The 26,909-nt window shown below is 49.9% G+C and overlaps 8 protein-coding genes across 15 annotated transcripts; 3 read left to right on the top strand and 5 right to left on the bottom strand.

Moving 5' to 3' along the window:
- Positions 1 to 2,009: 2,009 nt before the first annotated feature.
- FOXG_21044 (uncharacterized protein) lies at positions 2,010 to 2,102 on the bottom strand (the record flags this gene model as incomplete). The annotated part of the gene is made up of 1 exon (XM_018401387.1): positions 2,010 to 2,102. One exon carries the CDS (start codon positions 2,100 to 2,102, stop codon positions 2,010 to 2,012), a length of 93 nt encoding a protein of 30 aa, XP_018252138.1.
- A 204-nt stretch (positions 2,103 to 2,306) lies between these two features.
- Positions 2,307 to 5,849, bottom strand: FOXG_12612 (uncharacterized protein; the record flags this gene model as incomplete). Its single annotated transcript, XM_018392438.1, has 6 exons — positions 2,307 to 2,722; positions 2,772 to 3,503; positions 3,560 to 5,005; positions 5,063 to 5,172; positions 5,221 to 5,735; positions 5,819 to 5,849. The coding sequence occupies 6 exons, from the start codon at positions 5,847 to 5,849 to the stop codon at positions 2,362 to 2,364; spliced, it is 3,195 nt and encodes a 1,064-aa protein (XP_018252137.1). The 3' UTR covers positions 2,307 to 2,361.
- Positions 5,850 to 6,869: 1,020 nt separating this feature from the next.
- Positions 6,870 to 8,051, bottom strand: FOXG_21043 (uncharacterized protein; the record flags this gene model as incomplete). Its single annotated transcript, XM_018401386.1, has 2 exons — positions 6,870 to 7,420; positions 7,481 to 8,051. The coding sequence occupies 2 exons, from the start codon at positions 8,049 to 8,051 to the stop codon at positions 6,870 to 6,872; spliced, it is 1,122 nt and encodes a 373-aa protein (XP_018252136.1).
- Positions 8,052 to 8,908: 857 nt separating this feature from the next.
- FOXG_12611 (uncharacterized protein) lies at positions 8,909 to 12,082 on the top strand (the record flags this gene model as incomplete). Of its 6 annotated transcripts, XM_018392435.1 has the most annotated exons (6): positions 8,909 to 9,020; positions 9,213 to 9,782; positions 9,833 to 9,919; positions 9,971 to 10,384; positions 10,437 to 10,660; positions 10,709 to 11,612. In XM_018392435.1, 4 exons carry the CDS (start codon positions 9,266 to 9,268, stop codon positions 10,484 to 10,486), a joined length of 1,068 nt encoding a protein of 355 aa, XP_018252133.1. In that variant the 3' UTR covers positions 10,487 to 10,660; positions 10,709 to 11,612. The 6 variants fall into 6 exon arrangements, with proteins under 6 accessions (XP_018252133.1, XP_018252134.1, XP_018252130.1 ...); XM_018392436.1 differs by lacking the exon at positions 8,909 to 9,020 and having other exon boundaries at positions 9,163 to 9,782; XM_018392432.1 differs by lacking the exon at positions 8,909 to 9,020 and having other exon boundaries at positions 9,171 to 9,782; positions 10,430 to 10,660; positions 10,709 to 11,912.
- A 2,568-nt stretch (positions 12,083 to 14,650) lies between these two features.
- On the top strand, positions 14,651 to 16,528 carry FOXG_12610 (uncharacterized protein). Its single transcript, XM_018392431.1, has one exon. It carries the CDS (start codon positions 15,384 to 15,386, stop codon positions 16,158 to 16,160), a length of 777 nt encoding a protein of 258 aa, XP_018252129.1. The 5' UTR covers positions 14,651 to 15,383; the 3' UTR covers positions 16,161 to 16,528.
- Positions 16,529 to 16,938: 410 nt separating this feature from the next.
- Positions 16,939 to 18,242, top strand: FOXG_21042 (uncharacterized protein). Its single transcript, XM_018401385.1, has 2 exons — positions 16,939 to 17,313; positions 17,364 to 18,242. Exons 1-2 carry the CDS (start codon positions 17,184 to 17,186, stop codon positions 18,116 to 18,118), a joined length of 885 nt encoding a protein of 294 aa, XP_018252128.1. The 5' UTR covers positions 16,939 to 17,183; the 3' UTR covers positions 18,119 to 18,242.
- A 282-nt stretch (positions 18,243 to 18,524) lies between these two features.
- On the bottom strand, positions 18,525 to 25,241 carry FOXG_12609 (uncharacterized protein). 3 transcript variants are annotated; one of them, XM_018392430.1, is made up of 4 exons: positions 24,582 to 25,241; positions 21,793 to 24,453; positions 21,222 to 21,713; positions 18,525 to 21,165 (listed from the first exon to the last, which is right to left on the bottom strand). In XM_018392430.1, exons 2-4 carry the CDS (start codon positions 23,910 to 23,912, stop codon positions 18,960 to 18,962), a joined length of 4,818 nt encoding a protein of 1,605 aa, XP_018252127.1. In that variant the 5' UTR covers positions 23,913 to 24,453; positions 24,582 to 25,241; the 3' UTR covers positions 18,525 to 18,959. The 3 variants fall into 3 exon arrangements, with proteins under 3 accessions (XP_018252127.1, XP_018252126.1, XP_018252125.1); XM_018392429.1 differs by having other exon boundaries at positions 24,512 to 25,211; XM_018392428.1 differs by having other exon boundaries at positions 21,793 to 25,241.
- A 226-nt stretch (positions 25,242 to 25,467) lies between these two features.
- On the bottom strand, positions 25,468 to 26,569 carry FOXG_12608 (uncharacterized protein; the record flags this gene model as incomplete). Its single annotated transcript, XM_018392427.1, has 1 exon — positions 25,468 to 26,569. One exon carries the CDS (start codon positions 26,567 to 26,569, stop codon positions 25,679 to 25,681), a length of 891 nt encoding a protein of 296 aa, XP_018252124.1. The 3' UTR covers positions 25,468 to 25,678.
- Between the last annotated feature and the right edge of the window lie 340 nt (positions 26,570 to 26,909).

Raw genomic sequence — 26,909 nt, 5'->3', positions numbered from 1 at the left:
TCTTCCTTGATAAGCGATGTTCCAAGGTTCTCGCTGTCAACTTATCTCATGGCCTCGGTTGCATTTTGCTGGTGGAGGGGTAAGCTTGGGAGAGAATTGGCAGGGCTAGCTACAATTTCTTCTGTGTATCTCTACCGCTTCATGATTGGGTAGTTGCGGCAACGCTTGCTTGGGCTTCATTACTTTTTGAGCGGCAATCAGAATGTGATGAAAAGACAATTGAGCATCCCGTCATTGCTTGCACCGAGTTCTGTCGTTCGCAATGCGCAGTTACGCGTGAGTGCGGGGCACCCACAAACACCTAAAAGGGTAGGTGGGGGTTCTAGCAAAAGCAACAGGGGCGGAATTGACGTCGTTCTACCCGAATCCGGCCATCAGTCGAAGGATCGGTCGGTCATCCCGGCAGCCGAGGTGCCACCCAGCGGCGACGGATGGGTCGACCGCTTCCCCGATGGACTTTCCTACCTCTCAAAACAGATTGAGCGGAGCGCCACTGCTGACAACGCTCACATGCACGGGTCAATTGGCCGCTGCATCCACAATGAACGGAGCAGCATCCCCTAAAGTGTATTGTGGAGCCCCGGCGTACCGCGTACCGTGCTTCTAAGTCGTGTAAGCGGGTGAACTGAGCTCACGAAAGTTAGTCGGGGTACTGATATACCACCATAAGAGACCAGGAACACGATCATGATTTAGATGGAGACGCAGAAGCGGAAACTAGCACTCCCTTGTCTGGCATTACGTGGAAGCTCAGGTGGTTCAGGGGCCTTGCTGGTTGGACATGACACTCCTTATGGGAAAACGTCATGACTTGACAGTAATCCACAACAGAGTAACGGAAATACTTGTGATGTATCTAATCCTTTCCCGAAAGACTCCCTCCGTGGCTCTTGAAATGACCAGGCAGGCACCAGTGAGAATTGGAAGACTACAAAGAGTATCACCAACGAGGGGGAACCTGGAGAGCGGGCAGTATTGTGGGCAAGTTGTGCGATATGCTGCTCTTGTATGTATTGGAACTAGACAATTACTTAGTATCTTGAGTATCAAGAGTCCAGCTTATTATTTCACCATGAAATATCACGGATTGTTGATGTGGGATGACTATATCATTCGTCTTGGCTGGCACAACAGTCAAGGTCCCCAGACTCCCAACGGTTCATTGCAAAAGGCAAGACGTATACTTCAGTACTAGCCTTGTCGTTCCATTCATCCAAGCATCCATGGTCTAGTGCTACCGCGCGTCGCTTTCCCCTACTCCTTGACCCGAGATTATGTTTGCTTGTTCTCTTCCTCTCCTCCTTCCTTTCCGTGGCACCTCATCCGGCATCGACGCCCCCTTTCCGTTATCACCGCCTTTTGCTCGATCCTCGTTCCTAGCCATTCTAATTCACGGTCCATGACCTTCACTCATATTCCGAAACCGCCTGGAAACAACAACCTTAGATGGTCAGTCTCGTTCCGAATCTTCTCTCGTTTCTATACATATAAAATATTCCGAATCCCCAAAATACTCATGAGCTCTTTCCCTTCCTAACTTGGATCATCACCCTGAATCTCAGCTTCACCTCACACAATTCATCCGTCCAAGATTCTCGCAATTTCTCACTTCAGTTTTGGAGTATCATTGACTGCCATACAACATCGAGGTATTTTCAACCATACTTCGCACGCAGCCACTCCCATATTACCAAGTATTTCTTCCTCGGCATTATTAGCCTCCTTTACGAAACACACAAACCACTACATCTGCGGAAATATGGCCAACGCTTGTGCCCACCAGTTTCGGATGATCAAATCTGACAATACTCTGGTCCAGTGGATTTGTCAACACTGCCGCTCTGGCATTACATGGGATGATCTGGGAATGCACATATTGCAAGCTGCTTCTATGCCGGCCTTGCTCGCAGTCTTCTTGAGACTGTGTAGAAAGCTCCTCGGTCAAGTCAGTGCATGTCATTCACACACGGACTGGTTGTGACTTCAATGTGTTTTGCTGTGCGATTCTGTCATGCCTTGGCGGTTGGGGCCGACCTGACGGACATGGGGTCAAGATCAATGTAATTAGACAGACGGCTTGTCCATTTTGAGGAGGCTGACATGTTATATGAATAGAGAGAACAAATATTCAGGCCTCATTCTAAGTATAGTAGCGCGAAATTACCTTGATAAAAAAGAAGAAGAAAAATAGCAAGTGCCATTCGATGACCCCCGATTTGTTCCAAATTTGGTCGACACAGAAGTCGCCCTTCCTTTGGAGCAATGGCACTCCTTCGTAATCTAATTAATCATTTCCAAAACGCCATGTCATGATGATGATTACGATACGACTTTAATGAGTCCTCCGGACTGATCTCCAAGTCACGATAGGAAATATTCATCGGCCAACGATGGGGCATAGATCGTGGGTGCCCTTGATCGCCCATCTGATGGGGTGTCTGAGGCGGCGCGGGCATGGGAACAGGTCTTGGAGTATGGTAGCCAGGTGCGCTTGTGCCGCTCGAGAAGCTCGAGTTGGTCCTCAGATCGTAGCTGAAAAAGATCTCTCTGTAGGCCTTCAAGGATGTGCATGTCTGTTCGAAGTGCGCTCGTTGCCGTTGCCGACTGTCGCAAAAACTGGATCGTCTTGTGGAACAGTGTTCGGAGTAGTTCCTCATCTACGTAGGTGTGAAGGATTGGGTCACGGAATGCAGCGGACAGAATCAACAGGTTGCCCCATTGCCTAGAGCGTGGTTAGTTTCAGGTGCATCAGTTGAAGATGAAAGACTTACGCGTGAGCTGTGCCAAAAATATTGGTGATGATCGGCCTCCTATCTCCCAGACCGTGGAAAGCACGGGTGCTTTCAATGAGCGCTTTAATACCCTTCTTAGCCAATTCAACGACTTGAGGATCGACATCGCCATGCGTTCTGGCCTTGGGATGAATAACAGGTGCTGTGATGTCCTGTCGAAATTCGGAGCTGACGCTGGGAAAGTTGGGGCTCGATGCATGATTCTTAATTGAGTGCGAGAACTGCAGAATTTGTCGGATGAATGGGCGATAAGTGATCACCTGAGCTCCCCAGTACTTTGCCCGCAGTCTTGCTGCCAGAATATCATCTGCAGGGGGATCATCCTCTCTGAATGCAAAGCTGGGGGCAACCCAATGCATACCCGAGACAGCATCAGACACGACACCGACATTGCGGAACTTATCTTTGCCAGGTTTGGCCGGATCTTCAGGAGCGTAAAACATTCGGTGGATGCTGTTGAGGTGGGTACGCAAGTATAGCTGACCTGGGTAGCTGTCCAAGATGCGCTGGTTGAAACCTTCCAAGAGACTCATGTTAGGGTGCGGCATGTCATCTTCATACGAGAGCAGTCCTGATGGGGGAAGTTGCATCTCTGCAATGAGATCACTCTCGAGCTGCAGGCAAGTCCAGAACGTGAGAGCAAGTTGGTTATACTTGGTTTCCTGGATGAACTCGCTGTTACGCTTGATTCGTCGCATTTTGTCCAAGCTCCTGCAATATTGTCAGCCACTCCTGATCTGTGTTCTACTAAAACTCACAACACTTACGGTCTCATGATGACTTGAAGCTTGTGGCTGGCCCTGTGGATGAAAGCAAAGCTCTCCATTGGTCTGCCCAGCTGGCCATGATACAGCCCGGCAAAGATGTTAGCGTACACATTTTTCATGTTGTTGTACGCGCCGGCGTGGTTGCCAAGGATATCCGTAGCATATGCAAAGTACTCCAGGCCAGGAATTACCTCATAGTTCTTCTTAAGACTGTAGCCAGAGCGGAAAGCATCTGTGCCATGGATAGAGGATCGACGACTATGAATGTTCCGGTCTTGCTCTTTAGGTGATGGCAAACCTGATGAATGGGAATGAGATGAGTACACTAGAAGGGAGCCTTGATTGGGCGGAGGTGGAATGGCTCCATTGCGGAGGGCAGGGCTTCCATGGGGAAGAGGCTCTGTAAGATGGACGACATCAGGCACGTTATCACGGTGAAGGCAAACTTTACCCAAAGCCAGAACCGTGAGAATTAGAGCGGTGTGGATGGACCGATCTGGTCGACAAGTACGTGGTGGCGCTGGTGTGGGTGGCTCGAAATCATCCAGCCCTGGCGGTCGTTTTCTCTTTGAGCCTGCAACGGCCATGTTGGGCTTGTGGATTTGTGACTTTGCTGAGCGCGGTTGTGACGCTGTGAGGTTTTCTAGAAAATGTCTCACCCAATAATCCAAGAGCTTGGGTTGAATAATAGGGTGCATGTTGAGAATGTTTTCCTTAAAACTCTCCACGTACGCCCAAACTTTGAGCTCAGAGAAATCAGGATTGCCATCAACCAAAACACCTCCCTTGTATTCCACTTGGTCTGGAGGACTCAGTCCACCGAGCTGGCCCCAATCAGCTGCGGGCGAAGGAGATGCCATATCGGATAAATCGTCGGCCACATCCAAGTTGCCATGGTCGGTTGGTTCTCTAACATGTTGTGAAGGGTGGGAATCTTCACCTCGACCATACAATATCAGAACGCCTCTGTTCTGTTCTTGGCTGATGGGATATTCGCTAATGTATCGAACACCTTCGCGCTCAACGTGATGTTTTGTAAGCTCCCGAATGGAAGGCCATTCCAACAGCAGGCCTGCCAGAGTCGTATGGTTGATTGGAATCGCGGGCTCACCAGGGGGAACGGGTGGGCCTGGCTCTACCTCCATCTCTTCCTCAGCCATCATGCGCAGTGGCATAGGCTCTGAGGACGGGTGATCGCGATGGGCGTCATTGTAGCATCGAACTGCAGAAGCGCCTTTGTCAAAGTAAGGCGATGTTGGCGGCCGCGTGCACTCACCCCCCACTGGCGATCCAGCCTTGGCAGCTGATGTCGCAATATCCTTAGGCACGTGGGACTCCGTCTTGTTCAATCTCTGATTTGCTGGCTCCAGTTGGGATATAATCGAGTCAAGCGAAGTCTGAGCAGAACTGGGGCCTTGTACAATGTCGGCTTGAGCCTGATCCATCCTGTTAAACGTATTAGAGTTTTCCTTCAAAGTCAATGAGGATTTCCGCGAGACATACAGTTTTGGTCTGTGTTCGCTGTATATGCAATTCGCCCTCATTCTTTTGCATCTCTCACATGGCACCACGCCGTCGCACCTGACCTTCAGCTGTCGGCACCTGTTGCATGCCTGTCTCCAGTTAGAACTTGCTCGCTTCCACTCCCAAGACGCTCATACCTGACTAACTCGCTTCCTTTTCTTTCTTGCCGACGGATGCCCACCAGACAAGGGTTCAAAGGTGTTTAGGGAACAATCTTGAAGCTGCTCGCGGGACGTCTGACGGGTTACGGAAGTAGGCGCGCTATAGACATCCGGGGTTGGGGGCATAGAAGGCGCGTCTTCGTAATTCATGTGTTGCGGTGTATTATCTGGGTATGCGCCGGGCACAGCAGGAGTTAGGAGCGAGGGAGCTGGCAGATGTGTTGAAGACGTTCCTTCTGGCACATGGCCCGTTGATTTGGGTCGACATCCATCCTCGGTAGTATCTCGTTGTATAGGAGGATCTCTTGAGCCGCACGGAGGACGTTGCTGTTGGTACTGCCGTAGCAAATACTGATATTGTGGCGGGTTTTGGGGCTGCTGTTGCTGTCGGAGATGAACTAGAACGGGAGGGTAAGTATCGAGTTCACGATAGTGGCGATCGGGATTGCCATGTAGTTGCGCAGGTGCGGCGTGGGAGCATTTCGGCAGAGCTGATGACAACGTTAGACAGACCAAGGCGGGCAATGCTGAGGAGACCTAGAAGGGAGAAAAGAAGGGGTTTGTAAGACAGTACCAGTTGGAAATGAATATTGGATGTTGGCCATTTCGAAATCAGGCTGAGAACTTGTGGAATTTGGAGAGGTGCTGCGTCATGCGAGCCACCCGGCTGCCTTGTCAGGCTGCACAGCATTTTAAGTCAATGTCCTTGCTTTGTATTAGACCGGGGAAACCGGAGGGACGGGATTGACCCCTCGTTTGCAGAAATTACGTACATTCTGCTATCAAGGGGATGATGTTGATTTTCCTTTCTGCATCCATGGAGGGTAGCATGGCCGCGTGCTGTTGGTTGCTTGTCCGAATCCATATTCGCGCACTTCTGCCCCATAAGGCAAGGCGACGTCTCAGAACCCACAAAGCGTGGGGTGTGCCGTTCGTGCCTCGAATGCCATTTCAGCTCCAAGCTTGGACCCGCGCGACAGGGGTCTTTGATAGTGTCTCGCCACACCCTGTTTGTGCGGACGGTCTTCTACAATACATAACCAGGATGCTGAACAAGGTTGGCGCACGGGGCTGTTAGCGGCATGGTGTTGCCTCCAGGTCGTCATGTATACAGTGTCATCTATCAACGGTAATGCCCCCCTTGTCCCTGACATATTTCGCTAGCGGGCATTTGTCATTAGCAGGTGTTCATCGCGATAACAACCGACGCTGGGCCTGTAGGCGGGCGGCGGGGTACAGACAAAACGCACTAGCCGATTTCGATTGAGCAACATCGCAGACGTTTGTGTAGACGTTATCTCCAAGGGATCAAGACATGAATCCAGCCAGCACGAGTAATGACATACGTAGCATCTTCGGCGATGTGTGTACTTCGATACACGTTGCAGTGAAAGGTATATTACTTAATACCACCGCATCAAGTTAATAGAATCAAAAGAAGCTAGATCTTGGAAGTCGGAACTAGTATCTTCTGTATGAACTCATAAAAATAAGAACAGCGTCTATGGCGGTAATCTGTGCTAACTACACAACCAACTGCCCAGGTCCATCCGGGTATTTTCTCATCTCAACATTCTCCAAGTCTCGATCCTTACACCAGATTCCTGAAGCTTCTCCGTCGAAGTTCAGCTCCAATGGCTCCTCCACCGCTTGCCGCAATGAGAGCAATCAGTCTCGGTTTCCACCTCAGTCTTCATTACTTTGTACAATTCGTTGTGATCCTTCAACTGCTTCTTCAACTGGCCCATTTTTAAAACTTTGCAGACAGCTTCCAGTGCCTTGTCACGTTTCCCAGAGGCTGGTGCAAGGCACAAAATGAGAGTCTCCAGTAGGGGCTGTATGTCCGCGGGCGCAAGTCTTTGGAAGTAATCCACTTCGGTCTGTATAAGATCCAGGATGACATCCAGACAATTTTCTGTGGTGTAGTTTATTCCAGGAACTATGCCACCTTTCAAAGTGTATGTAGTATGCAGACAACCTGGCCCAAGGTAGATTGCCCTGTCTGTAGTCTGGACACACACTTTGCCATCCTCCAGCTCCTCTACTGAGTCCCGGAAGATATTTCGGGAATTTCGATATTTTTTCCAAACGGCGAGGTTGTGCTCAGTTGGAGGGTATAGTGCCCAGATTTTGACGCATCCCAACCCAAGAGCTGTTACAACATGATTGCCTTGGTCTACTCACCAGATCAGCCATTCAGTCATAACCAATTTTTAAGATCAGCTTTCCTACTCACCAATATGCAAGTCCGTCAAAGTGCCTGGGGGTGTTATGTTGCAAGTACTTTGCATTCCTGATTTAGTTAACTCATCATCAAGAAAAGTAGGCCTCTTTACCCATTGTCCGCAACCAATATTCATTGCATACTTCGCATTGGCCGGGTCAGGCCTGTAAAGCTGGTGCACAACATCTGCCAACATAGGAGGATTTTCTGGAGCCTCCGGTTTATTGACAGAGTAAACTTTCGTCTTGTATATATTGAAGTCGTCCAAAGCGTTATTGAAAATTTGTTCATCAGTAATCGCTGCATTCCGGCACTGGTTTGCGGGGAACAAATAAGGACCATTATAGGCATATGGTATCCTGTCTTTAATCTCCAGGGTTGAGAGGCCACCTGCTTTCATGATCGCTTGCTTGAATGGAGCTGCCATCTGGTGATGACTAGGGTCTGCAAGGAAGTTCGCAACTAATCTGTGCATCTCGAAGACCTCCTCTTCTTTGTGGCTTTTGTCGTGCGTCCCGACATGTCTCTTGAAGTGGCCTTTCACCGTCTTCATGCAAAAGAAGCATTCAGATCCGGATGGCATGCTGAGTTTTGGGCAGGAAAGCAAGTATGGCTAGTAGATCGCCGTTATGGATGGTGAATAGGTCTTGGAATGACTGGCAAAAGGGCTGGCAAAAGGGCTGGCAAGCGGACTGGCAAACGGGCTGGCAAATGGACTGGCAAACGGGCTGGCAAATGGACTGGCAAACGGGCTGGCAAATGGACTGGCAAACGGGCTGGCAAATGGACTGGCAAACGGGCTGGCAAATGGACTGGCAAATGGACTGACAAATGGACTGGCAAAGAAGAAGCAATGTTTCATCTCCCTTATCCCTTGCAACTTCCTTGGATTGTTGACTACCTGCTCCATCGGCCTGTCGTGCCAGTTGCAGACCGGTGAGGCTGCAGCTGCCTAGACATGGGGATACTATCCGTATCCCCGCGAGAAGCCCTGGGCTCTCTGCTCAGACGAGGCTGTTGGATCATCCCAAACCGTCCCCATCCCAGCCAGCCATGGCTGCATTCCGTTCTCTCGTACCCTGCAACTACTTCCCATTCGCAAACCTGCATTGCATTCGCAGGGGTCTAGAGAGAACGTCCAACAAGTCGCGCGTGCTACTGCATCCGTCCTTTGCCTCAAAAGAGAATGGTGATCTTTTACAATACAGCCTCGTCGTTTCACGGTCTATTCCTTCTTGTTGTCACTACGAGTTTAACCTACATAGAAAACATCTGGAGTTCCAGGACAACGACTTCATCAACTTCGAGTTGTTGAAGTTCGTTGTGGGGGGCCGCTAGTGCCAGGTTTGCATTAGGCTGATCGGAGGTACGTTCTAAGATTAGCGGCTGAGGGAACAGGGTTGCAGAACCAGGCAGCAGGGATGTCGCTGATCTCTCCATAGCCAACGCCCTTGTCATGCCCCCGTCCGGTTATTTTCCCTCTCGACCCCTGTCAGGTTCTTTTACCCTCTTGTCCCCCGTCAGGCTTTTATACCCTCCTGTCCCCCGTCAGGCTTTTTTACCCTCCTGTCCCCCGTCAGGTTTTTACCCTCTTGTCCCCCGTCAGGCTTTTATACCCTCCTGTCCCCCATCAGGTTTTTTACCCTCTTGTCCCCCGTCAGGCTTTTATACCCTCCTGTCCCCCATCAGGTTTTTTACCCTCTTGTCCCCCGTCAGGCTTTTTTATCCTCTTGTCCCCCGTCAGGTTTTTTACCCTCTTGTCCCCCATCAGGTTTTTTTTCCCTCTCGACCCCCGCTATGGGCAAGTATCCTCTGAAAGAGCTATCGTCTGAGGTCGACCAATTTCAGAAAGGTTTAATACACCTCACTGGTTCTGTAGCTGACCACCAGTATTTGATCAAGACAATAGGAAATTGGAAAAGGAGTCTGGAGATTACTGTCTGGTTTCGCTTTACCTCCGATCAATTGCGTTCGAGAATAGTCGAAGCGAATCATACAAATCGGTTGCGAAATCTTTTCGTATTTATATATCAAGAAACTGAAATCAAAAAAGACGACGAGGAGCAGCGAAAGAGAAATCCTGTTATACGATCGGAGCTTAAGAAATTCGGACTCATTGAACTGGTGTTTCTCGGCATAACGCTCACTGTTCTTCAAATCAAACATCTTACCGATGATGAGATCAAATTCATTCACGAATTTCTTCGGCAATGTATAGAGAACAACCACCTTGAGCCCTACTTGCGCCAGGAAAGATTTGTCACGGCTATCAAGAATGCGCATGTCATTGATCTCGTGGAGCAAGACTTTTCAGGTATGTTTTTGTCTGCTGAAAGTGAAAACCCTCAATCTCACCATAAGTAGACTTCCAGAAATTTAAGAAGGATATAGAGGCTCGAAACAATGAGCTTGCCAGCAAGAAGAGGAAAAAGGTGTCAGATAATGATCCAGGTACATCCGTTCTCATCATTAGTTGAGAGCATCGATGGTTAACACGTTTAGTTGGCGAATCTCTGCGCGCTTCATCTGTTAGTGCCGATGTGGCAGACGATGATAACACCTGCTGCTTTCACCATTTCCTCGCATCGCTTGGGTCCGCAGAAGATGAAGAGACATCATTATCTTCGCATCTCCCACAAATTCAAACACATGTGCAACAGCCAGCCAGTGATGAGAGTCACATTGAAAATTGCAGGAGCGAAGAAGACAGCCACTCAACAACGGATTTGGGGAGGAAAGGGGAGGACAATGAGAACGTAGCGAACGAAGGAGACATCTACGCAGCCCAGCCCTCGCAGAAGAGGGCGAAAACGGTCGTCGAGTCCCATGCCGAAGCGCCAATCGCTGGAAACACAGGAAAATATCATCAAGAGCGGCCAACTCCAAATGTCGGCCATCTCACTAGTGTCACCCAAGGTACGTTCGACCTCAAAAATCTTTTCACATATACTGAAGGCCCAGAGCGCAGAGAAGTTTCAGAGCGTCAATATGCCATTATTCACACCGAAAAAGCTATAGACTACTTAAACAAAAAAATGTCCGACTTATTGCCGATTGCAGTTCTCGCCAAACCTATTCCGACACACCAGTATTCAAGTTTAGTATTTTTTCCACCTAAAGACGAAGCCTTTCGAAACCTTTTTGAACAAAATCTTGTTGATTCACATCTTAAACAAAAGCCTTATCAACAAGGTATATTCACCCTTGAAAGCTTTCTCATATACACTAACTAAGCTGCAGGCATTGAATGGAAGGACATCCCTCAATCCGCTGAAAAAGTCTGGAAAGACAGAGGGAAAAGCCTGGAAATTGCAATGGGTACAATCGGTTCCCTCTACCCACATGCAGCGTTGGCAATTCTTCCCGACCTCCCGGGGCCCAATCATCTTCGTGTGATTCTTTATCAAGACATGACCATGTTTGGAGCCTTGGACGAACTGCCCACGATTCACAACAATTAATCAAGTTTTAGCCACACAAATCCGAGAATATTGTTCTTGAAAAAGGCTGGGAATGCTGATCTGGAATTTTCGCAACGGGAAATCATTTGGCTTGTCAGGATGCTTCTTGTTTTCATCGGGTATACAATAATTTTTGATACAGCCTTGGTCCGACCACCTGTAATTTGTTGTTGCTGTGGAATAGTTGGCTCGCAGAGATGCCACTTCAGTGGGTTTCAATGGAACTAGGAGCAATTCGTCATTGGGAAGACGAAACTCCAATGTATCGGATAAATATAGCTCTGGTACGATACACTCAAGTCCAAGAGTCGAAATAAGATCATGTTTGTTCAAGTAGTCGCGGACTTCCAGAAAGAACTGAGGGTCCACTTGACTCAGGTCAGGCGCTGAGCTTTCACGGAGTTCGCAAGGAACCCAGCCTTTTTCTTCGTTGAACATGATCTTCTGGGCACAGACTCCGATAGAGTCGAGCGTATTGTTCGCAATTCTTTTTGTCCAATAGCAACGACGTCCATCGAAGGTTTCTGTCTGTCCAACCAGATTGAACCCGTCCGGAACTTTGAAATGGCTGTGCAGAACCCACACGGCAAAAAGATCTTCGACTCCGAATCGTTTAAAGAGCAGTTCTAACTGCAGAGTGTGCTCCTCAACTTTCTCTTGAACCTTGAGTAATACATCGTCGGTAGGAAGCTTGTTATAGCTAAAAACATTAGCGATTGCGTTGTGAATCAAGGATCGGGAAGCATACTCCTTACGAGCCTGTACAAAATGTCCACTTGTGAGCGGCTGCTGAAGTACAGGAATCCGATCGTGGCAAATCTCGCGTGAACCCTTATCCAAAAACATATCTAGTATTAAGACCCGATGTGTATGGGAAACGAAGTTAAATGACGCGATTTAACGACATACGATCATAGGATATGTGTCGCATACAACAGCCGTGACAGTTGATTCAATAAAGGTACCATCGTGGGATGAAGGAGTGGAATTTTTTTGGGAGGTCGGGGGGCGGAGGTAACGAAACCAAGTAAGCGGGTCAGCACGTGTCATCAGACTTAGGGTATGATATCTCCCAAGCGGCACGGGATTTCTTGCATATCGGGGCCCTGCATATCGAGGCCAGAGCCAGGTGATCAGCTTGAGCATATGGTTGATAATGTGATCATCCAGTAATTCCCTCATACCCCGCGCAGTGTCGGTTCATTATCGACCATGACGTCATGTCGGCCAATGATCATGTCACACGACGACTACCCTACACCACTGGTGCCAAAAGGGAAAAAATGCTTCATTGAGACATTAGTTTCAAACAATATACCCGTTGACTGGCAATTCTCCCGCTCACTCGCATGATTATTATCGATGAGGTATTTCGACACTTCCTACGTCTGCTGATCATATGAGGAATATTCGAGCAGCCATGGAACTACCCTGAAGTATCGTTGGCGTTCGCATGCGGGCCGGCACGAGCCATTTTGCATTAAAAGCTTTGACGTGCATTCGCGTACTTTCTTCTTGAGAGGTCCAATGCCCTGTAGAAAGTGATTGTGCAGACTATGACGTTACTTCAGACCTGACGGTTATTGACAGGATACCTGACGGAGCGGAACGGGACGTCTATATCTTCCAGGAGAAAGGTATTTGGGAAATTGGACTTTGTTTGTGATGCATGTTGCTACAGTGCTGAATTTCACACTCTTTTATTATTATTATTATTTTACGCGTTTTGTGAGCATGAGATCACACAATGGATGAGATAAGATGAAATCATTTGGAGGCGACAGACAGCCGACCCCTCATTTACCCCGCCCATCCTCGAGCTACTGACGGATTCAGGATAGCGTCTGACTTGGCCTCCCTTGATTGCGAAGTGTAGAGCCGTATGACTTCATTGCGACTGCCCTTTAGAGTCGAAGATGTGGCATAACTCTTCGTTGTTATATCGCGAAGCCAGTCGGCAAACAGCATCGTGGTCGATGGAATCGATGAATGCTTGCTTCTGGCTGTGGAGTTGCTCAGGGGTGGGAGGATAGTGATCGATCGCAGTTGGATGCCTTTCGTGGAAAAATATTCGAAATATTCGGGACACTGGGCGCAATGCGCTAGCGAACCAGTTGAAGCATGACATTGATGGCATAATAATGGGATACGTGTTTGGCGTCAAATATGACGGACCGCGATGTTTTTTTCTTCGGCTAAATCTCGGCTAATAGCTACTCGCCCCCTTTTTTTTTCCCTCTCATTTATTAGTCATTCATGGAGTTGTCCGATCATTGTTTGATAACCCAGGTAAGTTTCAACGCCGTACATTTTCTACAAGCTTGATTTTATAAAAGTCCGAGCTTTGCTTCGTCTCAACGAAGTTTCCGGGTTGATACACCAGAACGGCGACATGTGTAGTGTAGACTAAAGAGTGAGGACCTCGAAGTTTTCAGCTAACCAACATGCAGGTTCCTTTGGCAATTCGGAATTACCTGAAAAAATTGTCCTTTCGTTGGCGCAACACTCTGGTCAAACAATTTATGAAAACTCATTCATTAAAAAAACAGTTTGGAACTTCATGGTCTTTAGTGCAAGCGTGCCCCGTCAGCGCGGCTGTACGTGTTTTTGGCGCGAAACGGACACGACGTGGAGACTGGGGAATTGGCGATGAGGAGTCAGCATGAAGCTCCAGCAACTTCAGAGGAGCATTGTTACGGCTGGTAGTATTTCGAACCCTCATCAACATGAGAGTCATGTTCAAGAAACTATCTAGATCCAATGAAGAGGTTCTGACTCTGTTTTAATACCTAATCTCGCGCTTCTACTTGATCTGAATGACAAAGAAGCCGGATCGCGTCGTAGCCAAGATGCCGTACGCTGCCCCCGAGAGCCCCGGCAAATTTATCTTGATGTTTTTCCTGCAACTTCAGCACGTTGTAAAAGTGCGACTCGCGTATAGCGCTGCAACCTAATACTCATTCCCGCATCGGACCGTCTGAATGGGTTATAAACAGCTCTCGCCTGATAGTGCTATCTGGGCCTAGAGGTGACGTACATTGCTCTGTTGTGAGTCGAGACCTCTCCCTGGGCCATCTCGGACCAGCCAGGTCAACTTCGACTTGCTGTTGATGCGCCTGCGCGTTTAGCAGCTGATCCCCATGGCCAAGTAGGGGGGAGAAAACTGCGCTAACATGACGAGGTACCACTTGCCTCCATGGCTCACATCTGGTGTGCATGCCAGTCCCCATTCGGCATGATGGGGAAGATCTACATATGGAACACGGGAGGTGGGGGCGGTCCGCATTCAGGGCAAGCATCCGGCGCCGCCGTTCGGACCCTGTTGATGACCATTACTGCTAAGTATTTAGCTACCACGGCATTTGGAAAATGTAGCGAATTGAGCGACAGACGAGATTATCCATGTCTCAGTATCCACGCTTGAATATACGTGCCTCTACTTCATATCCCGGGGTACCGCCCTCTTGCTGATTCCTCGTCCAAGAGTTTAGCCAATTACCGTTGCTGTTATCTCAAGACTACTTTATGCAGGGATGTGCCAAGCTTCATGCATTCGCTAAAGCCATAAAGATGGTGTCACCAGACAGGGAAACCTACCCGGGAGGTCAAAATCGAGCCAGAAACAAGCCCCTTTCTGGTTTGGCGCAGTGAGAGATATGATTGAGCAATTGAAGATGCATTGAGTTGCAAGGGGCGACATCTACCGTCCTCTTTGTTTTTGCTTCTGGTGGTTCACACCCACGTGTCTCGAATGGCATGTTTGACTTATATAGTGGGAGTGCCCAGCCAGCATGTTTAGCTGTCTATCACCATTGCTGCATTATTCCATTCTCAATTTCGAACTTGTCTTATTCTCAAAGCTCCTTTCGTAGACAACCATTCCCTACACAAACCCTCACCCTAAAGTTTCCTTCCGACTCAAGGGTATCAGATCTGCCTCAACTATCTGGCACTGTTGAGTCGCACTTGAGATCGGCCATCCTCGTGTACGACGTCAAGATTCTTGCGCCAGCACTCGAAGCAAGCGCGAACGCCACATTAGCTCCGACAAGAATCCTCTGCCAGCCCCTCCTCAGGGCCAATTCGGTTCTACTACAACTGAGTCACAATCGACTGTAAAGTCCATCACAGCTTCAGAGGGCTCGCCACAACCTTCGCCCCAAAGCCTTCCCCGAACCACTGTCGTGCGTGGCTTTTCGCCTTCCCAGATCCCTCCTCCTCAAACTATTCCTGGTGCTGCTCAATCATCAGACGCAATTCCTGAGCCCAAGTCGTCGCCTGCTGCCAAGGTGGTGCAACCAAAGAAGCCCGCTCGCTTTGCGCTTGATGGCTCTTGTTTGTCTAGTGAACAGGACCAGAGCCTCAGGAACAGCAAGCCCATCATTCCCATCATCAAGAAGCCCGTGTTCCAGATCGGTGGCTCCTCTGAAGAAGACGGCTCAATCAAGAGCGCCATGGCTTCATCACGACCTGGCTCGCTGCTCTCTGCACGCAAGAAGCAGGCCTCGTTCAGCAACAATGTCATGACACGAACAATTGATGATGAGGCAGCTGTTGACTCAGACACCGACGACTACATCGACGAGAGCGCCATCGATGACGATGACGACTCTTCGGACTGGGAGGACTCGATGGAAGAGAGCGGCAAATCCAGCATGGACGACAAGTTCCTCCAGCGAGTGGATTCCAAGCCCAACTTGACCTCGCGACGATCGCTCATTACCCTCATGCTTGCCCAGAACGATCGCGCACGCACTCTTGGTAACCACGCTTCTCAATCGACTTCAGCTATTCCACGATCTCGTATGGCCCACGGCCCGTCACTGGGTGCCTCACCCAATGACTCTGACGATGCTCCTCTGATGATGAAGGGCATGCGTGGACCCGGTCTTAAGCCTATCCATCAAGTCCCTAGGTCTAGTGCTCAGCCCATCATGACCGGTCCCAACCAAATCCAGTCTCAAGCTGCGTTGTCACCTCGCACTACTCGTCGCAATATGTTGGCGACTGAGTTGACTGAGTCTCTTCGACGTCACCTCCTTTGGGAGCGACAACAGAAGTCGTCGACAGTCAATGCCGTCCTCAAGCGACACCATACATCACATGATGTGGCCAATTTGAAGCAGTACCCGGAGAGGCCTTGCATGAAGAGCGAGCATGTGAACTCGAGCAGCCAGAGGCAGTACTTTTCCGTTGAGGCCAACCGCGGATACCACTCCAGCGGATGGTGAATATTCACAGATCTATATTAATACAAATTGTACATAAATTTCGATAGCAGGGCAAATTGCATTGAATGTCTAGCTAGCGACCTTGATACTATCTTCTTCTGCTGATAATAATTTGGGATGCATCTTGGGACTTTGATGCCAAGGTCGGCGCTCTTCTACCGTGAGCTGTACCACGGAAGCTTGAAACGAGGAAGTCGTGGTTGAGTTACTCCAGATAGCCTCCTCATATACTTCAAGCTGGGTCGACCCGGGTGAGAATGCTACGAGTCAAGAATGAGAATGTTCCCAGATAGTAATTGTATACAAATCACTACGGTGCAGCAGGGACTTCAATAAAAGCTGATTGCTGTTGCGTAGTGTTTCGAGAGGAAGGGCTATCGTTGCATGTGAATTAGCAGCTGCAGCGATTATGCTTTCTACATCTCTACGCTTTCAATTGAACCGGCCGTTCGTCTCTCCGTGTCTCTCCATTGGGCTAAGCGAAATAGTAACTGCCTTCGGGCTCCGTGGGCTCAAAGCACCCAAACAGCTATTGAAGTCGTGCTTTCGGCCATCATACAAGTTACTCCACATCTGAGACGATCAGGTCGGAAGCACCCCTACCCTGACTGACGATAGCCGGAAGAAGAAACCAACCCACGGGCCTTCGTTACAGGGGTCCAGGTCACTGACCATCGAGGACAAAGAGTGGGGCGTAGTAATGGATAAGGTGTTCGCAGGCATGCATAAATGAGATGCAAAACTCTAAGCAAGGGTACGTTCAACCGAAGGGGAAAAAGAAAGAAAGGCAAGAGTACTAGTGCTAAAAGTAACTACTTAAGAGGATGGACCACCGAGGAGCGAGCAAACTCCATGGCGACTGCATCGATATCAAGCCAACACTACTCCAAGACTTACCAAGCCTCTGTTCAGAACCCTTTGATTTATTATCGTTTCTTTATCAAATTTGCGCATTATCTAATATCGGGACGAAAAGAAACCACTGGCGTCTGAAATCTCGTCAGAAATCAACCCGCGAGCAAAATGTTCAAAGCTTTAGTGACAATATCGGCTTCATTATTGGAAATCCTGAAACATATGTTGTTAGAACTCTCCTACCTCTTGAATTTTTGCAACCAGGAACGGCGATCCGAGGAAATTGAAAATTGCCACTGTATGTATTCTTCTAACTGAGGATTATCAGAGAGATAACCGAGAACAAAGCATCAAGCACACGATGTCTTGTTGCTATGGAATCAGGCCTTTCCCGTACATCAGAGACGCTAGCACTTTCCGAGGCGCCAGGGACACCAAATTTTCCCCAATCATCAGTCATTATAGCTTCCTCACAGACATCAAAGGCCCCAGTAACCAGAGTACTGGTTGTTCCTCGCGGAGCTGAGCTTGAAATCAAAGACGAAGGGTGTCATATATCTCCTGTACTATCATGTCTGGACAGTAACAGAAAGACAAGCGAGAACAAGGCATCAAGCTCAAAAGGTCTTGTTGCTCTTGAGCCGGAACCTTCCCAAATACCAGAGACTGGAGCAATGCCCGAGACGACAGGGAATCCAGCCCATCCTCACACTTTAGAGGCTCAAGCATCTGGGATATCAGTTGTTCTTTACAAACCCGATCCCGAACAGGCAACTGACGCCGCGGATTGGCAGACGCCTCCGACAGTGGTGGTGAACCCTAAGCTTACATGGTATGATGGTAATATGATGGAGCTCGAAATGCCATCTGAGAGGGTCTTATATGGCACTGAAGCGGTTTCGGATTTTCCGGGAATCAAGGCTTTTGTACCTATTGATGGTTCTACTAAAGCACCTGGAGATATCAAACTTATAAGTGTGACGCAACTATTTTACCATGAAAGTATTTCTCAAGGTATTCGAAGGAGTTTGGCGACTACGAATGTCACTATGGAGAAGTTTAGTAAGTGGGAAGAAATTAAATCTCGTATAGGGCATATTTAGTCAGATACAAGTATCTAGTTATTCGTACCTATCTTCGCATCCTACCATCGTTATATACATAATCTTTCAGTCGCTGAGTTCAAAAAGAGTGTATTGTACAACCATTCAGCAACATCTTCCAAAACAGAGGCGTACTAACCAGCAAGCACATAGATAGAAAGTCTGGGAGAGGGCATTGTACCTATGAGACGAGGTCGAGGCGTGCTGCAGAAACGGCAACTTCAACGGCGTTGCGGAGAACACCCGAAACCCACGATCAATGCTGCCAAACACTCGGAAGCTCCAGACTCTGCCCACAATCGGAAGACCTATAGAAACAAGATTGTTGACGTGCCAGTTAGGAGACTAATAGTGACGAACCCAAGCATAAGAAGCAGCCAAACGAGAGACATGCGTTAGCTGACTGCAGGCATTACGTCAAACTGAGGATCCATAGCGATGCCGGGAGATATACTCAAGGGGCTAAATGGGCTAATAGAAATGGCATTGGTTGGTTTACTCTATCCTCGGCGTTCTATCAACAAGTATCGTTTGACATATGATGGAATAGCGCATGTTACTTCGGTTGTGCAGTCCACTTTCGACGCTTGACTTCTACTTTATGCTCCAATGGTTCTGAAAGATAGGCTAGCAACAAGATGGCGGACAAAGCTACACGAGCAGTATCGCATGGCCAAGCAGGGTCTTTGCCAGCGTGTTCCTCAATTTACCACACAATCGTCATAGAGAACTTTCGCTAAGAATACAGATCCCGCGCTCGTCTTCGCCGCCCAGTGTTTGAATGCATGCCCTCCTGGCATATCCCCTCGCATCAACCTAGGACTGTCCATTACCAGAAGAATCAGCGCGAGACCATTGAATTTGCCTCGACACTGTCCGATTGAACTGTTGGATCCGGCTCGTCGTCTACGAGACAGTTGAAGCTGACATGTGACCATCCGTCCTCGTCCGCGTCTGCCTCTGCGTCCGGACCTGCGTCGCTGCCCTTCGTATGTTGCAGATCCTTCACGCCTTGCACTGGAAGTGTCGTCCACGCCTCGGACTCGGTAGGCTCGGCATCATCAGTGCTCGATAGTTCCTCAACAGCCGTGATGGTCTTCACAGTACGGGTGGTCTTCCTCAGCTCCAGATCGAAAGCCAAAGTCGCGTCATCTTCATCGCCCTTCTCTGCTATTATGCTGAGTGCGCCGGTCGGGTCAGTGCAGCTACCAAGATTCTCGAAGCGAGCCAGTCGATTGCCTCCATTGGACAGCAACCTGCGCAATTCGAGAGACCGATCGACCACGTCAACGCCACAGGGGCACCGAAAATCGTGAGCCTCCTCCTCTGCGTTGCCCTCAGTCTTCTCGTCGACAACTGTAGCCGCGCCTGGAGCAGCCTCAGCGTTCTTCTCCTCATTCTGTCTCTCCTTCTCTTTCCGCATTTCCTCTGTCCTGGCCAATCTCCCCTCCTCCTCCTTGAGTTCGACAGCGTGGAAAGAAGGATCAACAAAGACGACTCTAAAGCCGCTGTCGCGCTCGATGATTTCCGGCATCATCTTGCTTGGCCCAAGCTTCGGCACCGATGAGGCCCCGGGCACACTGAACCAAGGGCGTCTTTCTTCGTCGGTTTTGAGGTCGAAGAAGTCGCCGCTTAGCTGAGTAGCCAGACGCAAGATCTGGACTTGCCGATCATTCCACATCTCGAGGCTCTCGACATAGTCGAAAGCCTGTATCTCGTCGAAGCTGTATTTCGACTGCTTGAGCCAGCCTTTGGGGAAGAGGGGGGGATCACGACGAAGTCCTTCCTGCCTCCGTACTTCCTCCTCTCCGACTTCTTGGGCCAGTCGTGCCTCCTCGGCTTCTCCCGCCTTCTGCTCGTCTTCCAGTTGCGTCTTCTCAGCATCTTTCTCCTTCGTCTGTGTGTCGCTGTCTTGCTTTCGCGCATTTTTGTTTTCGCTCTCCTTCATCTCTACTTCTGCCGATGGTGCCTCCACGGCTTCTCTCTTTGCCTGCTGCTCTTCCTGGGCTTCATCAGCAACAGATTTCGTCAGAATGTGATACTCCGCTTCATTCCCTGACGCGGAATCTGTTAGAACACCATCCTTTGCTTCGCTATCCGTCTTGGCATCCGTCAGAGTCGTCTCCTGTGCTTGTTCCACGGCTGGAACCTCTGCGGTCTGCACGGCGTCTTTGGTAGGCTTCTGTAGAGACTTGTCACAAGGCCTAGATTCAGCCTCGTTGGCGAAGAATAAGCCCGTAACCAGATCATGCTCCCGCAGGAAATTGGCGTACATCCTCCGCGAGCCCGGTGCCTTGGTGCCCCCGTCCTTCTTGTGCGTCGTGTCACTGGCTGTAGTCTCCTCTGTCGTGGCCATGGACTCTTCCGCTGCAGTCTGACTCCCTTCCGTGGTGACCGTGGCGATTCCCGTGATGACGCTATTGTCGTCCGTGGTGACTGTACCGGCTTCCGGAGTGGCCGTGGCATCTTGAGCTGTGGCCTCTTCCGCCGTAATCACTCCCATCGTGGCCGTACTCTTGGCGCGTTCTGCCTTTCGTTGCTCCTCTGTTTCGCGAAGGTATGTCTCGATGTTGTCTTTGGTACTGAATGCATACTTGCCGAGCCTCTCTCTCTCGTTGAGCGGCGAGAAATCTGTAATGAGTTCGGACTGAGAAGCGCTCTCCAAGGCAGAGGCACTTTGACTCTCGTCCTGGCGCAGAATCAGGTTGAAGTAAGGCGTGAGAGCCTCTGCGTGGAAAGCCGGACCGAACCATTCCCTCAGGGCGGGCCGCGTCTTTAAGGAGCGCATGAACATCAGGATCACCAGGATGAATCTCCACACCCCTAAGCCACGCGTATCTGCGTCCTCCAAGAGATACGGGACCATGGTGTTGATCAGTTCGATCGTTGCATCATGGATATCCCTCGCGTTGGCCATGGCGTCAGAATCGGAGCGGTCCTCGTCCGTCACAAGGTCGGGGGCAAATTTCGCCATCATCGGGCTCCATCTGTTATCAGCAAGAGGAATTCCAAGCAGCAACAGGCAGAGCAAGAGGCCGAGTTGGGCGCTGCAAGTGGTCAGTTAGAGACAAATGTAACGCGATTCCGTGGGGCCAGCACATACCTTGGACAAATTCTAGATGTCTTGGCAGGTCCACCGACCTTTATTTTCTCCAGTGCTGTATAGACAGTCTGGAGATGATTATTCCTGCTCTCCTCATAGCCGTTTGCCTTGAGGGTCTCAGGCTCCAGAGAAGCAAGAATCAGGTGGGCAACAGCGGTAAGGAAGTGGTCCTGGTCGGTCTGGGGGATGCTGGCCGGCTTCTCAGCTGCCTCCTTATTCCGGCCAAAAATCGGGTTGATAACGGTCAGCAAGGACTCCCGCGCGGCGTAAAACGGGGTTTTGACGACGAGAGACTTGATGTAGTAGAGAAACCTGGACACATCAGCGTCGAAACTTGCGTCAGGCGAGGAGAAACGGGGCTGGACCAAGATGGCCAGGTGATGGTAGAGGCGGCCGACCGTGGGATCATCGTTCCGGGCCTGAGTGTACTCTTCTCGTGCAGTGTTCCTCCAGCACTCCCTCACGTTCATGTCCCTCTCTTCAACGGCCATTCTAAGCAGCAATTATCAGTCTCTGTTGGCACACCTGTCCATCGTATAGTGGACGCAGCAGGGGTGGCGCTTCTACTTACCCGTATCGTGCTAAATCTCCTTTGCATTCGACCCAGGTGAGACGGAAGCTCGGGACGGTCTCGCTCATCAAAGATATTATACCATACGCCAGTATGATGAACTGCTCCATTATATCCTGAGATTCGGGAAGTCGTGTGCGAAGGACCTCGAGAAAGGAATGTATTCCGTGCTTCCACATTCTTGCCGGCATGTTATACTTTGCTGCGAGCCCACGGAGCGCTGGCGATGCCGAGGGGTGCTGCGAGGCCAACAAAAAGTCGTAATGTTCGTGTAAGTTTGTGCGGTGCAGCGCAATGAGAGCTGCATACTGCTCAATTCTGAGACTACGGATCCATCGACCGGAGATCAGCACCCAGTATTCCATGCCAACCTTTTTATACCGGCTCTGATCACTCAGCGGCCTCTTATCAACATAGATTGGCAATTCAGTCGCGGGCGTCTTCTCAGACTCAGACTTTGTCTTCTCGTCGAGGGCAACAGCGTCGACTGCTGTATCCCCCGTGTCTTTGCCTACATTCTCGGGCGCAAAGTCGGCCTCTTCAGCGCAGGTCTGGGGCTCCGGGGTGGATGGACTGGCGTCCTGGGCTGAATTCTGTTGGGTGGCGTCGGCCTCGAGAGCCGTATCTACATCCGCTTCAGCCTTCACAGGAGAGGGCTGCGGCTCTTGGGCGGATAGGTTGGCGTCATGGTCTGAAAGCTGCTGGATGGTGGCGGCCTTCTCGGGAGCAGCATTTACGTCCGCATCTGACCCCTTGAGACATTTTTTCTCGGGATCGACATTCTCGAGAGCAGTCTCTGCCTCTTCGGGAATTATCTTCACAAAATTCTTCTCTGTGTCCACCTCCTCGTGAGTCATCTCGGGTGCGACCTCCTTAGAAGCGACGACTGCCTTTTCGGAAGCGATGTCTGCCTCTGTGAGAGCTATCTGTTTAAAAGTCTCTTCGGTAACCTTGGAGGTAACCTCTGCTTCCTGAGCAGCTATCGCCTCGGGAGCAACCTTCTCAGAAGCCTCCTCCTCGGGAGCTGCCTTCACCCCCTCAGGAGACGTCTCCTTGAGAGCCGTCTGCTGCGTGCTGCAAGAGGGAAGGAGGCTGGAGCGAAAGTGGAGGCAGAGAAGGAGGTCGCATAAGTAAAAGCGTTGAACCATGTTCCAGAGGCGATGTCGGCCCGCGTGGATGCATCGCCAAAGGGCCCAGAGGCCCAGAGCAGGCTCTTTTGTTCTGCTTTTGGCGGTCTCGAGATCGCGCAATAACTGGTCTACCAAGTCGTATCCAATGTCGAGGTAGTGTTTCCCGGCTATCACCTTCTTGTGAGCCTCTTCGCCTATTTCGGCCACATTGACGGCGGCCAGCTTATTATACTCAGGCCATCCAAGTTTCTTGGCACGCAACTCCAAAGCCACCTGGAATCCATGCAGATAGTCCTCGGGGTCGCCAACGTGCGGAGCTGTCTTTTCAGACACGGGCAAGTCCTTGGCTGATTCGAGAGTCCAAGGCTTCTTATCTCCCTTTGTGGCGTCCTTCTGAGCCTTGACGTACCAAAGACGAACAGTTTCAGCTGGGTTCATATTGCCCTTTTGAAGCAGTATCAATTTGGCCTCTGGGATCGTCAATAGGTAGTCGGGGATGTGGAGCGGACCGTCTGTCCAGGGCATCTGGCCATCGTCGGCTTCTATGCATTCCTTTTCTACCGTCGCCAAGGCGTCATAGATACCCTTCACTTCGGCCACCAGTTGATCGTTGGTAATTGGACACGTTTCATGCTGCCTGATCATCTTTTCAGGGTCATGCAGTGCGTCTTGATTGTCGGTCTTGACGACCTCGACCTCCGTGGCGACGGCATTGGCAGAATCTCGTCTCTCGCCAGTGACAGTTGCTATATTGTCATCGCTGTCGTCCACTTTGGTGTTCTCGTGGCTCTCAATACCAACGGCGTCACCCTTGTCGGGCCGGGGAGACTGCGATGATGCACCATCGAGCTCTGTCACAGCCAGCACCTCCGAAGTGTCTTGAGATACGGAGTCGGTATCAGTCTTGACGTACTCGTCAGGAGCATCTTCTGATGCGCCGGAAGGCTCGACCCGCGACGGGACCTCGGACTTATCTGGACCACCACCCATGATGGAGTCTCGAATAAAAGGAGTCTGCCAGAAGAGCGGCAGAGCTGTTGTAGCTGATATAAATTCAAAGGAGGAATCTCGGTTTGTGAATAGTGAGACTTGTCGCGAGAGGTGCGAAAATCCGAGCAAGAAAGAGGGAGTGCACGAGGACGAGGGCAAAGGTTTATAAATAAAATGAAAGGTTGGAAAATCGGCGTTCAGGTGGTCACCTCCCTGAAGTGCAGCCTACAAAGTATGCCAAATAGGCGATACTTTACGGCGCCGAATATAACGGTTGTATTATGTTTTGGTTGCCTTCTGGATGCCTTCTTTGCAGCACCCAGCAACACAGGCACACCCCCTACCCCCATCCCCTTCTTCTCCACCCTTTTTTCAACCCCCTTTGACAGCATGGCAAGCCCGAAGACTGGGGGCCTGGGGGCAAAGTCCGAGTGCTGTCAGGCAGATTCGGCAGAGCGTGTTTCAATTCATCGAATCACTTGAAATCACAACGGCCAAAGTCCCAAAGAATCGCCAATATTTGCTCGTGCAAGTAGCCCGCCTACAAGTAACTGCCAATCAGCACTGACATACACTGGCCAAAAGGAACCAGACTGTACAGTTAGAAGGCAGGCGGACCGCGACGTAAAGTGTGTTCGTGTGCCATTTGAAGGATCAGAGATAACTCACGAGGTATACGGTCACTCCTACAGAGACAGGGAAGCAACCGATGCCTGGTACCTTGTACTCTGTTTTCCTTTTTTGGGGCACTGCCTGGCCAAACATACACCGAGAGATTGAATAATTCGCGCAGGTGGAAGGCTTGTGCAGGGCCTGGTCGTACGAGGCGAGTCTTCGCCGTGTCATCGGTGTCACACAGTCTTCTTTCTTGCCGTGGGTTCCACAATACGACCTGTCAGCCTCATGCTGCGGTGAGTTGTCCCCTTGCCTAAAAGTGCCTAAAGTAAAGTGCCTATGTCCGGCCCCGAAGCTTTCTCGGCCGCTATAAACAAAGAGAGGCTTCCTCGGCGATGGAAAAAGAAGGTGTAGTGATGGATAGGTCAGGGGCAAGCTCACGCACAAAAATGTACATCACTTTCGAGTGGTCGCGATAATTTAGATTGATTGGGCGATAGAGGAAGCAGGAAGTATCAAGGATGCGTGCAAGGCAAAACGCCTGTAAGTGATCGGAGCCCAATGGTCACATGCGAGGTGAAAATAGCGGTCGGTTGGGGTCCTTGGGGAAGGTTCGTCCTATTATGTGTTGGTTTCGGGCGTCTGGTAGGTTAGGTGAATTATTCTTCTGGGAAGGTGTTGAGGGAACTTGGTGCGCCTGAGGCCGCAATCTTGAGATGAAAGTGGGGTCTGCGGCCGTAGGAAAAAAAAAAATTAATAAAAACAATAACTTTAAATAAAATTTAAAGTTTAATATATGTAACAACTAATTGTGACGGTGGTTCCCAATTATGGATAAACTAAGCCGTGCTAGGTTTATTGTTTGCAGATTGCGTAGGGCGTGATGCTGCGCGCTGTCGAAGTGTCACGTCTCTTGATGGTAGATTCAATGCGTGTTAGGCTTAATCAATGTAAAGAAGTTTTATTGATAGCTGGTGAGCTAGTACCTATGGAAGTGCAAATGAATGTGATCTATATACTGAAGGTGCTTGGTAGTAATCAGTGAGGTCGTTGTGAGATCGGTGGTGATCACGTCAGGTCAGTACTGACTACAACGGATCAGCTATGGTCACGAATCCTCGGCGCTGATCTGGCTTGGTGAAAGGCGGCGTTTAGAAATGACTGTAAAAGCTTCTTGCAAGAGTGTTCTGGGGATCCTCTCGCGACGATACTCGGTTCCAAGCCCATCGCCTCTTGGTCCTACGCGCTAGGATGATGTCATAATCGTAGTTTTGGTCGCCGTCGAGTAGAGCATAATTCGTGGTCATGCGCTTCCATTCCGTCTGCCATCTTTTTACGTCTGGGGTTTGAATCTTGACTCTCTCGTCCTCTGGCAAATTATCGATATCCAAGGACAAGTTGTCAAAAACATCCCACTGATCGTCAAAGTAAATCCCGATAGCTTCAAAAATTTGACAGAAGGCGGTAATGCCGCTGCGTAACAACTGAAGTATGAGACTGTCATACCCGGTAAACAGATTTTGAAACACTCGATCTGGCTGCCAGTGTTCTTCAAACTCTTTAGTGGGAAGGCGTTTGGATTTCCAAATGCATTTCTCGCCGGCTCTTAACGATCGCCGAATATCGTCACCCTTTTTGCCAAGAAATATGCGAAAGTTTAGAATCGTGGGCCGGATGCGGCGCAATTTGAAGACCATATCTCTGCGAGGTGCAAAGGCTTGTGTATGTCTCCGTCGTCGAGGAAGTCCACGGGAGCGTGTGCATCTCTGCTGTTGATACAAGCACGTGCGATCAGAAAATTGGTAGCCAGGCATGCTGTAAAGTTCCGATGTCGAATATTTTGGCATGAATGTGAAGGCCGTGTGGACTACACTGAGGCCGCTTGGAATTGAACGGCGAAGGAAGTAAAGCATCAAATCGAAAGGCACAACGAGCTTTCCCGAGATATTGCAGCCTGTGAGATACAAGAGTAATTCGAAAGAAGGGAAAAGTGATCGTGGAGCGTGGGGATGTTGGACAACTTGAAGCGGAGTTTCAGTCATTTCCACAACTTAGAGCCCCTAGCCCATAAATATATTCAATTAAGGGGTTGGTTCTCCGGTATCCCTGCTGGTGTACTCCTGGAAACCCCGAATTCCCAGCCACATTGCAGCTGCTTGTGACCGCAAAAGCTCACTGGAGTTGTGGCATAGGCTCGTTCGCCTTGACGACGAATTCTTGGCCCAACAGCTAGCCGGTGACGAAGAAAGCGGCGGGGCAGTGTTCAACGTCACAGACAAATTCGAGGCTATTTCCCAAGGCCGCAGGTTTGAATGCTGCGACACCAAAAACACAAGATACCATTGACCCAACCAGCAACAAAGGCACGATGAAGGGCTAGTC

The sequence above is a fragment of the Fusarium oxysporum genome, chromosome 3 (genome assembly GCF_000149955.1).
Source record: "Fusarium oxysporum f. sp. lycopersici 4287 chromosome 3, whole genome shotgun sequence".
Taxonomy (NCBI): Eukaryota; Fungi; Ascomycota; class Sordariomycetes; order Hypocreales; family Nectriaceae; genus Fusarium; species Fusarium oxysporum.
Note: the sequence above shows the minus strand (reverse complement) of the source record. Positions and strands in the feature narration are given on the sequence as shown.

Bases quoted from the DNA above. Each gene is read 5' to 3' on its own strand.
- FOXG_12610 (XM_018392431.1), top strand. From the start codon at position 15,384: ATGGCTTCATCACGACCTGGCTCGCTGCTCTCTGCACGCAAGAAGCAG.
- FOXG_21042 (XM_018401385.1), top strand. From the start codon at position 17,184: ATGTTCAAAGCTTTAGTGACAATATCGGCTTCATTATTGGAAATCCTG. The intron at 17,314-17,363 runs GTATGTATTCTT...CCGAGAACAAAG, and splicing joins GGAAATTGAAAATTGCCACT to CATCAAGCACACGATGTCTT.
- FOXG_12609 (XM_018392428.1), bottom strand. From the start codon at position 23,912: ATGGGTGGTGGTCCAGATAAGTCCGAGGTCCCGTCGCGGGTCGAGCCT. The intron at 21,714-21,792 runs GTAAGTAGAAGC...ATTGCTGCTTAG, and splicing joins GGAGATTTAGCACGATACGG to AATGGCCGTTGAAGAGAGGG. The intron at 21,166-21,221 runs GTATGTGCTGGC...GACCACTTGCAG, and splicing joins ACATCTAGAATTTGTCCAAG to CGCCCAACTCGGCCTCTTGC.